A 12,379-nucleotide genomic window follows, 5' to 3' on the forward strand; every position below is an offset into this window, starting at 1 on the left:
TGCCTTTCTTAGTTCTTGACCCGATATTCTATTATTTAAGGGCTTCAAAATTTTGTGGAAAGATCTCCATCATTCAGAACTTATAACATTTCAATTAAGTACACATACCACTTAAATTCTAAAAGACGAAGTTGATGACATATTATTGTTCGTAAAAAGCGGAAGTGAGAAAGATTACAGAGAATTCTCATAACTTATAATAATATTTCCTGGTGAAGTCCCTCCTACAGGGATATGTTTTCTGCAACCTGGAGCTTATCCCTGAACCAGATGGGTGGCAAAAGAAATTTATTGTTTGAAAATTTATATATTTAGGTAACAATTTAAATTGACCTTACATGAAGAGAAAGCCCGTAAATGCTGTTTTACATTTAAATGCTGTATGAAAATATGGTTTTTCGCAGCAACCCAACCTAGGTTCCTTTAAATATTATAATGTGTCTAAAAAATTAGCAGCGTACAAAATGATGACAAACATGCAGCAGAAGCAGTGATTGGAAAATTTATAAATCAGTTATGGTATTTAGGGGATTAACTAGTAGCTTTCTCCGTATTGGATGAAGGAAATAACTTTGAAGATAGGAAAATACTACTCCAAAAAATGCAAGACATGTCTGATGACTGAATAAAAAATTTCAGATAACAGTAGATGATTTGGAATACTTCCTTAGCAAAGATTTTCCTTTTCATAGAATCAATTACGTCAATAAAACTATTTGATAAGTTACAAACATCAAAAGATGTTTTCCTATTTGATCCTGATTCATAGCAAAATAAAGGAAGCTATTTAAAGTGAAGAGATATGGTTAAAATGCTGGAAGCTGTGAATGATAGTATTGAAAGAGGAGCACAACTCATCGAAGAATTTCACAGTCAATTTGCCAAATAGGAGTCACAAATCTAATTTATTTTACAGACAGTCCAAGATTATCGGAAAAAAATGCACACGATTGAGATATATTGAGAAAAGCGTACGATTGAGGTAAAGGTTCTAAAGTACTATTTAATTCTTATTCAGTATGAAAAATGTTTAGATGATATGAAGTTATTAAAAAGATCAACTTTTGTGCTAACTCACTGTAAAAATATTTTTTAAACTTAGGAAAAACGATGTACGGGGTTTGAAGTAAAAACTCGAAGATTTGTGGGAAAATTGTCAAAAATGTTAAAGTTCAACGCCCTAGGGGCACGTGCTATTATTGACCGATCGAGTTCAAATTTTGCACAGATTACTTTTTATTATAGTGTCACAAAACTAGGGGGAGTCACTTGTTGAATTCCGAAAAGATATTTTCCCTATATAAATAAGGACCACCCTAATAAATAAATAAATAAATAAATAAATAAATAAATAAATATATATATATATATATATATATATATATATATATATATATATATATATATATATATATATATATATATATATATATATATATATATATATATATATATATATATATATATATCATTTGGAAGAAGAGTGCCACAATACGAACAAATGAAGTTTTATAGAAGGAGCGCTTGAAGTTTAACTCTTCCGGCAATTTGCATTAAGAAAAGTAAGTTTGCTGCGCACTCCAGTGGTTAATATTCGAACAAAAAAATTTGTCATTATTTTTCAAAGAAGAAAACGTCCTTTGAAGGTCTTTAAGAGAAGAAATAAATAAATATAAAAATTCGTATTTTGGCACTCTTCCTCTAAACGAGCGATATGTTTTTTTTTTTCTAGAAACAAAAAAAAAAAAAAAAAAAAGAGAAAAATATTTACAAAATAACAGACTACCTTTAAACAGTCAATCTTCAAAATGTGGTACATGTTTTCTTCATCTTTTTGAATTTTTGAAATAAATTTGTAGATTAATTTGAGGCGATAGTTTTTATAACATACTGAATCATTCTCAGAATGCATCAAAAATTATGACGTTTGTATTATTAAAACATTGAAAAAAAGGTGTTGGATGAATGACAGAATCGGAGAGATATCTTAAAGAAAGGGCGCAGTGTCTACGAGTCTTTAGGTCTTTAGTAAAACGACTATGACAGCAACATCCTAAAAGCAGTTATTTACATTTTAAAAATAGAAATAAATGCAGCTTTTTTTCTTTGTACCGTTTTTAAACACACGCAACTGAAAACTACGCATATTCTTAAGGTACGCCGCGCCGTGCCCCTTAAAATAATCAAACTAATTTAAATTTTATTTACTAAGTTAAGCTTCTGAATAGTAAATTGTGTATCTTCAGTTCACGTGGCTGACGTTTTCGGTCGTTCGTCCGTGCATGTAGTGTTTTCCTTTTTGTAGCTGCTTTCCTTGTAATAAGGTATTTACCTTGTATTCATATTACAATTACTTATGCATACATTTTCCGTGCTTTTAGTTTTAATAAGATGACAGACTTTTTTTCCTACTATAAAAAATTCAGTTCAAAAAAAAAAAAAAAAAATTGAATTTTGACATCTTGAATTCAAATTATGTTTTTCGCAATCACGAGTGTGTGTATGTAGGCGTGTGTGCTTGTGTGTGGGGGGGTATGTGTGTTTGTGGGTAGGGTGTATGTGTGTGTAGGCATGTGTGTTTATGTCTGTGTGCTGGCATAAGTGTGTGGGTAGTTGTGTGTATGAATGTGTGTGTGTGGGGGGGTTATGTGTATGTGTGTGTAGGCATATGCGTTTGTGTCTGTGTGCAGGCATGAATGTGTGGGTAGTTGTGTGGGTGTGTGTGTATGTTGTGGTGTGTGTGTGTATGTGTAGGTGTCTGTATATGTGTGTATTCGTTTGTGTGTGTAGTTGTGTATGTATGCGTGTGTGTCTAGGATATGGATGCAACCTGGAGACGGCTTTCGCTATACGAGCAGCATCGTGAGGAGCCGGTCGACGGTGATTTTGCGGAGGGTGGGGGTGGGAAAATAAAATGATAGAGCACGCCAAAAACAGTCAAATGAAAGCAATAAGCAATCGTGATTGCTCAAAAAAAAAAAAAAAAAAGATTAACATTACCTAAACAAATGACAGAAAGAATGCACATTAATAATACAGATGGAAAATAATGGAATAATAGGCAGGAAAGCGTTTATTAAATGCTGAACACAAGTATTTGAAAAGTGGGAATTTGAAAAAATTTAATTTCCAAAATGTAAAAATGGGAAAGAAAAAGAAGTGGTAAAAAATTGACTCACTGAACAACAGATTCAAAATTTCAGACTGAATTTTTAGAGTAGAATTTGGTAATTACTCTATACTCTAAAAATACTGTATGATTCCTTGAGAGGGGTAGTTATTGTAAGAGTATTGTTGAGAAAGTTATTGTAAGTTCCACTCTCATTACCAAGTGCGTTCTTCGGTGGAATTTCTCTCTTTCTAAATTTGTCCATTTAGTGCTAATATGTGCTCTGTGACACAATTTACTTGTGGAATATACTAACCACAGAAGCCGCCTGCCTTGTCTAGTGGTCAGAGAAGTCTGACTGCGACAGGAAGGTGCGGGTTCAAATCCAGTGTCGGGAATGGACGTACTTTCTCTTTCCTGTCCTTGTCCTTTCTTTGTGTGAATGTGTTAGACTGTGAATGGTGTCCTCATGGCATGTGTGTACTGTAGAAGTCAGACTTCACACCAAATTACGGAACAGTAGAAAGAGTGAAGCAGCGCACCCCATATTGCCAGCTTAGCTGGCACACGACAACAACAACGTCAACTACAGAATAACAAAGAAAAAGGCGTTGATAGAGAACTAATAAATTTTATTAATTTTTTATTTAAACATTTCTCAAATGCATTTTCCCAGTACGTAAATAAATCTTTCTTTAAAAACAGTTTCTTCATAAATTCGTGTCTTTTACAGTTCTTCAAAAATGGTTTGCATGTAAATCTACAGTCATAATATGCATAACTTTAAAATGAAAAAACTTACAACTAAGTATGATTCTAAATATGATTTTGAATTTAGCATTAAAATACTTATCCGTACATCTGTTACATTTTGGGAGAAACTAGTTTTAAAAAATACTGTCAAGACAAATTCAAATGAAAAAGTAAGATAATTTTGCATGTTTTTCTTGCTAAAACGATTAACTTTTTGGTCGCTTATTTAAATAAATCAGTTGAAGGGATGAATGTTAACTATGAAGTTAGAAACATTTATTTTCCACTTTTGGATATGTACTTATGTGACTACTGAAGATATGACTTTTTACTATCACATGACAGTATCACTTGACAAAATACAGTTTCGGGTATATGTAACGAATGACAGGAAAAGTTACTTATTTTAAATAATACACAGCACATAATAAAAGTAAGGCTACATTACCAATGCTTTGAAAAAGGCATCGACACTTGATTTTGCAAGAAAATAAAAAATAAAAAGTGGTGAAAATTAGTGTGAATTATAACGTTATTGATTCATCTGTTAGTGACAATTGTAGAGTTTTTAAAATAGGAGAAAACTATTTTCTAGGAATATATGAAGCACTTTTTCCATCATTTTATAACTAAATAGTTAGTTATTTCAAATTCAGCCAATCAGTCTTTTCGAGTTGAAAGGAACAATATCACACGAAGTACGGAACGTGTACAATAAATTGTATTTAACAAAGCAAAGTTAGATGTAATATGTTTTAACAAAATTAGTTGTTTGACTTCTTATTCGATTTCATTTTATCTAGAACGCTAGAATACCTTAAAACTACTTTATCATATTGGACGATAAAGATGTGTAATGTATTATTTTATGATGAAGCACTTGAAGTTCCTTTTAATAGCTTAACCTAAGCTGTTTGGGTTGTAATACATAATTCTTATCTTTGGTTTTGACCACCGTCTATATCGTTTCTTGGAAAATGGTAAAACAATTTACTAACTAGTTATATTTGTTCACTTCCAATGCATTGCCTCTATCTGTTCAATTTCTAGCTATTATTTTTTTCCCTGTTGATTTTTTTTCTTGTTTATTATTCGACTTATTTTTTATTGTAATCATTATTAACTTTTAAATGGTTTTGCTAATTTTAAGCAAGATATAGGTTTACATTTTTTTTATCTGATAAATATGAAGAAGACTAAATGAAAACTTTGCTTATGCAAAAATTTAAATAAATGTATTTATCATACTTTAGTTTTATAAACAAACATAACTGATGCAAATACTATACAATACAGGATTCGATAACATAAATTTCTTGTTTTAAAATATTAATAAACCTACTTTATAAATCAGAATGCTTTTTTTACATACTTTTTTATGTAAGATTTTATCTAACGTTTTTATTTACAGTTTAAAAAAATAACTCCTGATAGGTTACGCCCCCCACTCCATGAACCTTGAAAAAGATCTTTTTCCCCACAGTTTGATACATTTGCCTAATGAAAAATTTGGTTCTAACACGAAAGAGAACGGTTTACACTTCAACTGCATCAATAGCTGTTATAAGAAAACATTTTCTTTAGTTTGTTATGTCAATAATGCAACTATATAAGTACCTAGTCATCTTTGCCGATTTGGCACCTCGCCGTTTTTTTCCCGGCATTTACGACAACCGTCTAAGTACTCCACAATACCTATAGATTATCCAGGGAGAAATTGTAGAAGTCATGCGAAACGCAAAAAATTGGGAGTATTCAGTACAAAAACAACAGCTGAATTTGTGTGTAAATATGTAGAGCAAAATTTTAGATAGGTACTTAGATTAATAAACATATAAAAATATTCCGATTCACAAATGGAGTCTTAATGCGTTTTAAAATAAGAAAGTGCAGTAGGGGAACACATGGGTCAAAGTGAAATAGTGAAATATTTACTCTACTTCTAGCTCCACCTATCTGTTATTATTTTAACTATATAGTACCGTATGTAGTCTATTCCAGTCAGAAAAAATATACCGGCGAAGATTAAAGCATTTGGTAATGCAGATCTAATATTCAATGCAGTATTAGCAAAGTTAATAATAAGCTTATTTTCATTTTAAATAAATTGTAAAAATAGTCAAATACATACGGGGAAAGTGGAAGGGATAAAGTGAAAAAGGTTTTCATTTACTTACTCAAGGATTTAATATAAATCTCTTACGTTTTCATTTATTAATTGATTCATTGCATTCTTTCATTTAGTAATTAACTTATTCATTCATTCATTCACTTATTTTCTTATTCATTCATTCCCTTACTTGATCATTAATTTTTGTTCACATATTAATTGATTTATTCATTTAATTATGTATTTATTGTTTCATTATCTTTTCATTTATTCCTTTTACCTTTTATTTACTGATTTTTTTATCAAAAATATATTTTATAATCGAATAAAAAATATTTTATTAGAAAAAATATTTATTTTTCACTTTGCCCTAAGAAAAAAAAAGTGAAAATGTTCATTTCTTTTTGAAGACTTAAATTTACTGCCAAAAAAAAAAAAAAGAAAAAAAAGAAAAATACTGTTTCAACGCAAGTTTTCTTATAAAATGCAATGTTCTTTCTTTATGTAGTGTAATTTTCAAAACAATTTTCCGATTTATTCATTTTGAAAAAAAAAAAAAAAAAACCTCAGTGATCTTAACCATTTCACTTTGCCCCACATACCCCTACTTATTGATGATGTTCAGAAAGATATGTCTTAATCCTACTCTGTCCTACTCTGATGATAGTCACTAAATTGTTTAACGAAATGGAATAGTATTTATTAGAGTAGATGAGTGACGAAAACTAATGGTCCATCAAAATCAATGCTTATCATTGAATTGAAAGAGATGATCATCTTCATTTTATTTTTGGACATGTCTAATGATGCGGCGTTTTAATAGAGTTAATTTTTACTGTTTCATACTGAAATCAATATTTTTTATAGCTTTTATGCAACTATTTTTAAACATAATATGTTTGGACTGCTATAAAATACAGCATAAAACAAAGTGCGCATAAAAGATGGTTGAAGTGAATGTAAAAGAAATGTAGAAATAATGTGTTTAATCGTAAAATTAAATTTTGTTAAACAGAAACAGACAAAAATGTTGCGCATTGCTTCATACACTGGGATATTTGTTAATAAAGATGTTCGAAGATCTACTTTTCGAGACAAAAGTTCTTCCAATCTGATCTTTTGTTCCTTAGTTCAAAAATATTTCTTTACATATTCTTTTTTTTCGTCGCATGCGTATTTACATTAAACTGTATATGTAAGTTGCGATTATGTTGTTAAACCGTCAAATCTTGGAAACTTATTTGATATGCAATGTAGTGACTTTTGATTTTTACAGGCATTTAAATTAAGTTAAAACTCAAAGTAACAGAACCAATAACTAGATATAGGATTGTTAAAAATAGTTAAACGTTTTAGGATTAAATACAGCATAAATCTATGTCCCTCTGTTAAAAAAAACGGACAAAGTTCTAAAAAACTGCAAGCAAAGAAAATTTAATAAAAAACTATGCCCTAATATGTTTTTATTAAGACTACTGGAATAGGCACATATCGTCAATTTAAAAAAAAAATAGTCTAAATCCCCCCCCCCCAAAATGGACTGCTTACATAAACTTGCTTGAATGCTGCAATCGCCTTCAAATTCATACAATTCTTTAGTCCTTTCAAGTTAATTTTTACAGTTAAACGTTTTATTATCAAGGTTAATGTTTAAAAAAAATAACACCTTAACATTAATAATATACAGTTTCAGTTTTAAGACTAAACTTACCGAGTAATAATGATTAAAATAAACGACGGGAGGAAAAACTAAATATTTCGGGATAAAGGGCGTTTGCGTATGGCCATTAGAGCTATCTCGTGGCCTTGAATGCATCGTCAAAAATATTGATTTTCAAAAATGCTTAACTTGGTATAAGTCGCTGAAGAGAAGTCGATTATTAACATTAAGACATCTTTGTTGATTCGTTAATCTGTTTGGAATATTTTGTTCAGTACGTTTGAAAGGACCACGGATTTGTACAAAATTCAGATTTCGTGAGTTTTGGTAACTTTGATCTGATAAAGTCTTGCATCCACCTGTCACGAAACAAATGTTTAAAGAATCAAAAAATGCGATTGGGCTATATTGAGCTGCTAAGAACCTAATAGTCCATCTCTTATGAAAATAATTCTCACCTAACCGCAAAATAGTTCTTAGATTAGGTGACCTTCTCATTACGTTATATTTAACTCTCATGATAAAAATTTATACAATATAAACTACATGAAACGTTAAAATGTAAAATAAGTGTTTTTTATTTAATTATTTTAATTCTTCATATAAATCTCAGGAATTGCTTAACAAATTCTGACAATGAGTATCGCTATACTTAAAACATAATAGATTCCAGATGAAAACTAACTTATATGCCTTATCTTAAGATTTTTTTAAAATTTCAGCCATAACGAAAATATTTGCATTAAGTATCATAAAATTCATATTAAAGATTAAAACATATCATTAAAGCGTCCAAAATCTTCAACTTTTGAAAACAGAGTTTTTTTCCAACAACAACATTAACATTTTAATCATCACATTTTTTTTTTCTTTTTCTCAAACACCAAAAGCATTGGGGAGATAACACAAACAGCAGTATTTCAGCAGGAATTATATATTATATCTTTTTAGCACATGAAATACAACCAGTAGACAATATTGAACCCAATGAAAAGAGCAGGAAATACCACGCGGCTCATCTTGTCAATTCGTTTGGCATGCAGCTTTGTGTCAAATCTTGCAGTAGTTTGAACTGGTGACACCACGCCAGTACCATCAGCCTTTTCGGAATCCACGGTACTCTAAAAATAAATTGCTGACCTGTAAACTTTGTTTCTCAAAAACCGTTTTTTTTAATTAAGTGTTTTTGTAACTATAATACAAATTATCTGATTCTGTCAAAGGCACAAAATGTTATTTATAATCAAACAAAAAATCATTTAAAATGTAACACAAATAGCAGCAGTTTGGTAGGATAGATAAATTTAATACTCGAAATACAGCCAGTATACAATACGGATTCGAATAAAAATATTGTTATACTAAGTTTAATTTGCTAATTTGTATTGTAACTTGCAGCTTAATGTCAATTCGTTTACGCTCGATTGACAATACCATGTCTGTACCATGAGGCATTTAAAAAAAATCTCCAGTAAGGGGAAATAGTAATGAATGACTTTTTATCCTCTAATTCATATAGCTTTTTACATTGAACTTTTATTTTTATTATTCAGGATAATTTCGATACACGTTATGAAAAAAAAAAAAAACAGAGAATGTTAAACTTGAATGAAACCTATTTGAAATGAGCAATAATTAAAAAATAAAGGTTCACTCTCGCCACATTCAATCCCTCGTATGGGATGAATGGGTCACTGGTGGCAATGAATAGGTCGGGAACTATAAGTGAAAAAACGCTCTAGAAAATAATTATTTCTCTTGTATTCACAAATTGTGGTATGAATAATTAGGAAAAAGATATTTTGCTTATAGCTCAAGATGGAAAGAAATCCTAAAAAATATATACGTAAGCCATTGATTAGCATAACTAGTAGTTCTCGAGTAAATTTCATTGTAATCTCTAGCTGTTTTCAACAAAACTTGAGCAACAAAAAGGTATTTTCATAAATTTTTACCTGGATTTTATAGGAAACAAATATCCATCTACCAACATTTAGATTTCTTTCCATTTGAAGTTTTCGATTGACGGATTTTTAAATACATCCAAATCGACTTTTCATTACTTTTATAGTGCTTCTTCCGCATTAATATCATGATGTTTGTCCTGAAAGCATATTTGCTTAATCGCACCTTCTTTAATTTATTGTTCGGATCAACTGCATGACAAATCTGTAAAGTGTAGGGGAAGCTGCTGTACCCACGGACGGTTGTACCTACAGACGTTGGTCGGGACATTCCGGGTATCGTCGAGAGAGATCATAATTGGGGTTCAACGTGTGTGTCACAGACCTCTCCAATACCCCAGAAAGTTTCAACCCCATCAAACGAACATTTAAGATTCTATCACATTTTTTCGGTTTTTGTAGGATCTAAGTAAAAAATAACATGAGCATTTTCTTATTTTTTTTTTCGTCCATCGTGTATTGTATTATTCATTTTTGTTGTAGTTATCATGATTCCCTATATTTTGAAAGTTTTGTTTCTGATTTTTAATGTTGAAAAACTGGTCCTGTCGATGTGACTGGCTTGCAAAACCAAAATGGCATACCTTTGTACCCAAGGACACACAACCATGTGTACCCACGGAAAACAATTTTCAGTCTCCTTGGGTCACACTTTAGTCTCCTTACGATGTGAAGTACCTCAAAATGGTGCCTTGTCATCAATGTTCGAAATTTGCTTTTAACAATAATGATGAATTTGAAGTAGGGCTTGAAGATATAGTGTTGAAGTAACCTCTCCTGTTGTTGGATCTTCAGACGGTCAATCCCACCTGTTTTCATTTGATATCGACTTTTCTAGGTTTTTGTTGATTCAATCTAAACTGAGTTTTTTGTGATGGGTGAATTTTAGTTAAAGGTTTCAGTTTGCATATAAATTGAAGCTATTATGTAAGTACATCAAGAGTCATACTATCATGAATCTAGTTTTTTTTTATTTAAAAACATCAATTATGCCTAACATCATTAACTCTCCTTAAGACTAATGACTTTTTTAAAGACTTCAGCTATTGTACCCATGAACATATTAAAAAAATAATAAATAGGTCTGAGGAACTAAATTATACTCAATACATATTCTTAAGCCATTTTATATTGAAATACTTCAAACATCCATTGAAAATAACACTAAACAAAGAAATTCAACAGAAATCAAACTTTGAAAATTAAACGAATAGCTAAGGTTTTTTCCATTTTTTAAAAAAAATTATCCTTAATTTGTAATACCAGTGAATTGTTTAAAAACTATATTATTCTTAAGATAGCCTAATATCTTTCTAAACAAAAACCAACTAATACATGACTAGTACTATGGCTTTGTATGTACCTTTATAATGACTTCAATTTATATGAAAATTGAAACCTTTAACAAAATTAACCCATTACAAAAATCTCAGTTTAGATTACTCCAAAAAAAACCCGGAAAAGTCGACTTCAAATGGAAACAGCTGGGATTGACAGTCTGTAGATTCTACAACACGTGGGAGTTACTTCAACTCTATATCTTCAAGCTTTACTTCAAGTTCATTGTTGAAAGTAAAATTCGGACATTTAAGACAAGAAACCATTTTGAGGTATTTCATATTGTAAGAAGACTCAGGGGCGTCCCAAAGACACTAAAAATTGCCGTCCATGGGTACACATGATTATTGTCCTTGGGTACAAAGACAGGCCATTTTGATTTTGCAAGCCAGTCACATCGACAAGACCACCGTTTCACAACATTAAAAATCAGAAACAGCATCTTCAAAACATAGGGAAACATGATACCTACAACAAAAACGAATAATACAATCCACGGCACACAAAAAAAAAGAAAAAAAAAAGAAATTCTGCGATATTTTTTTTTACTTAGATCCTACTGACACCGAAAAATTGCGATCGAGTTTTACTTGTTCGTTTGATGGCGTTGAAGCCTCCTAAGATACTGGAGAGTGCTGAGACACACACGTTGCATTTCCCATCTGATTTTTTGTGACAATGCATTTAATTTCCCGACCAACATCCGTAGGTACAACCGTCCGTGGGTACACCAACTTCCACTACTTTTAAATAATTACTGGTTTTGAAAGAAAGTTTAACTTCTTTTTCAAGCAGATTTTTGTTTACTCTACTCTCAGATAAAAATGGATAAACTCTAACAAACATATTTTTTTCTTTTTTTTTGTTCAGATTACTAAAATTGTTACTGCTGGAGATCAGCACAATTTTTTGGACGCACCATTATACAAATTGGTAGTGGCCTCAGTAGTCCATGATTTGTGTTCCAATTTTATAGAAAACCTGCAAGTATCTCATCGAAAGAAAAGTCATATTTGTTTGATTCTTGCAGCAATTTAAAGCCCCTAAAAAGCTTTGACCGAAAATGAACTTTATCCGAATTTTGAAAGATAACCTGAACACTCCGTAAACCTTCATATTAATTTGATTTAATATTAAAAATCGAGGCTTAGCTTCATTTTTAAAGTTTCATCTGCGGTTTCTGTTCACAGAATTAAAACTAAAGTTGAATTCCTGATTCGTAACAGACGTTATTTTTGCGAAGAAAAGTAGTAACGAAAAATAAATATGAAGAATTATATATATATATATATACGGACCCCAGGTCCCCTAACTTATATTTAGGGAAATAATCTCCACTTAAAGATATTACTAACACAAAAAACTTGACATTCATGCGACCAAAACTCAGGGAGATATTCCAGTTTAAACTTTTAAGGGACAATACAAAAGACGAGATTGGAACT

The 12,379-nt window shown here is 30.8% G+C and overlaps 1 protein-coding gene across 2 annotated transcripts in view; it reads right to left on the reverse strand.

The window, feature by feature from the left end:
- Nucleotides 1-8,331: 8,331 nt before the first annotated feature.
- The window catches only part of LOC129231472 (glycine receptor subunit alpha-2-like), a 138,664-nt gene continuing 134,616 nt past the window's right edge, over nt 8,332-12,379 (reverse strand). For both annotated transcript variants that reach the window (XM_054865798.1, XM_054865797.1), the window contains exon 8: nt 8,332-8,753. In XM_054865798.1, coding sequence (XP_054721773.1) covers nt 8,580-8,753 — 174 coding nt within the window. In that variant the 3' untranslated portion in view covers nt 8,332-8,579. The remainder of the gene's footprint in view (nt 8,754-12,379) is intronic.

Source organism: Uloborus diversus, chromosome 10, assembly GCF_026930045.1.
Source record: "Uloborus diversus isolate 005 chromosome 10, Udiv.v.3.1, whole genome shotgun sequence".
In the NCBI taxonomy this organism is placed as follows: domain Eukaryota; kingdom Metazoa; phylum Arthropoda; class Arachnida; order Araneae; family Uloboridae; genus Uloborus; species Uloborus diversus.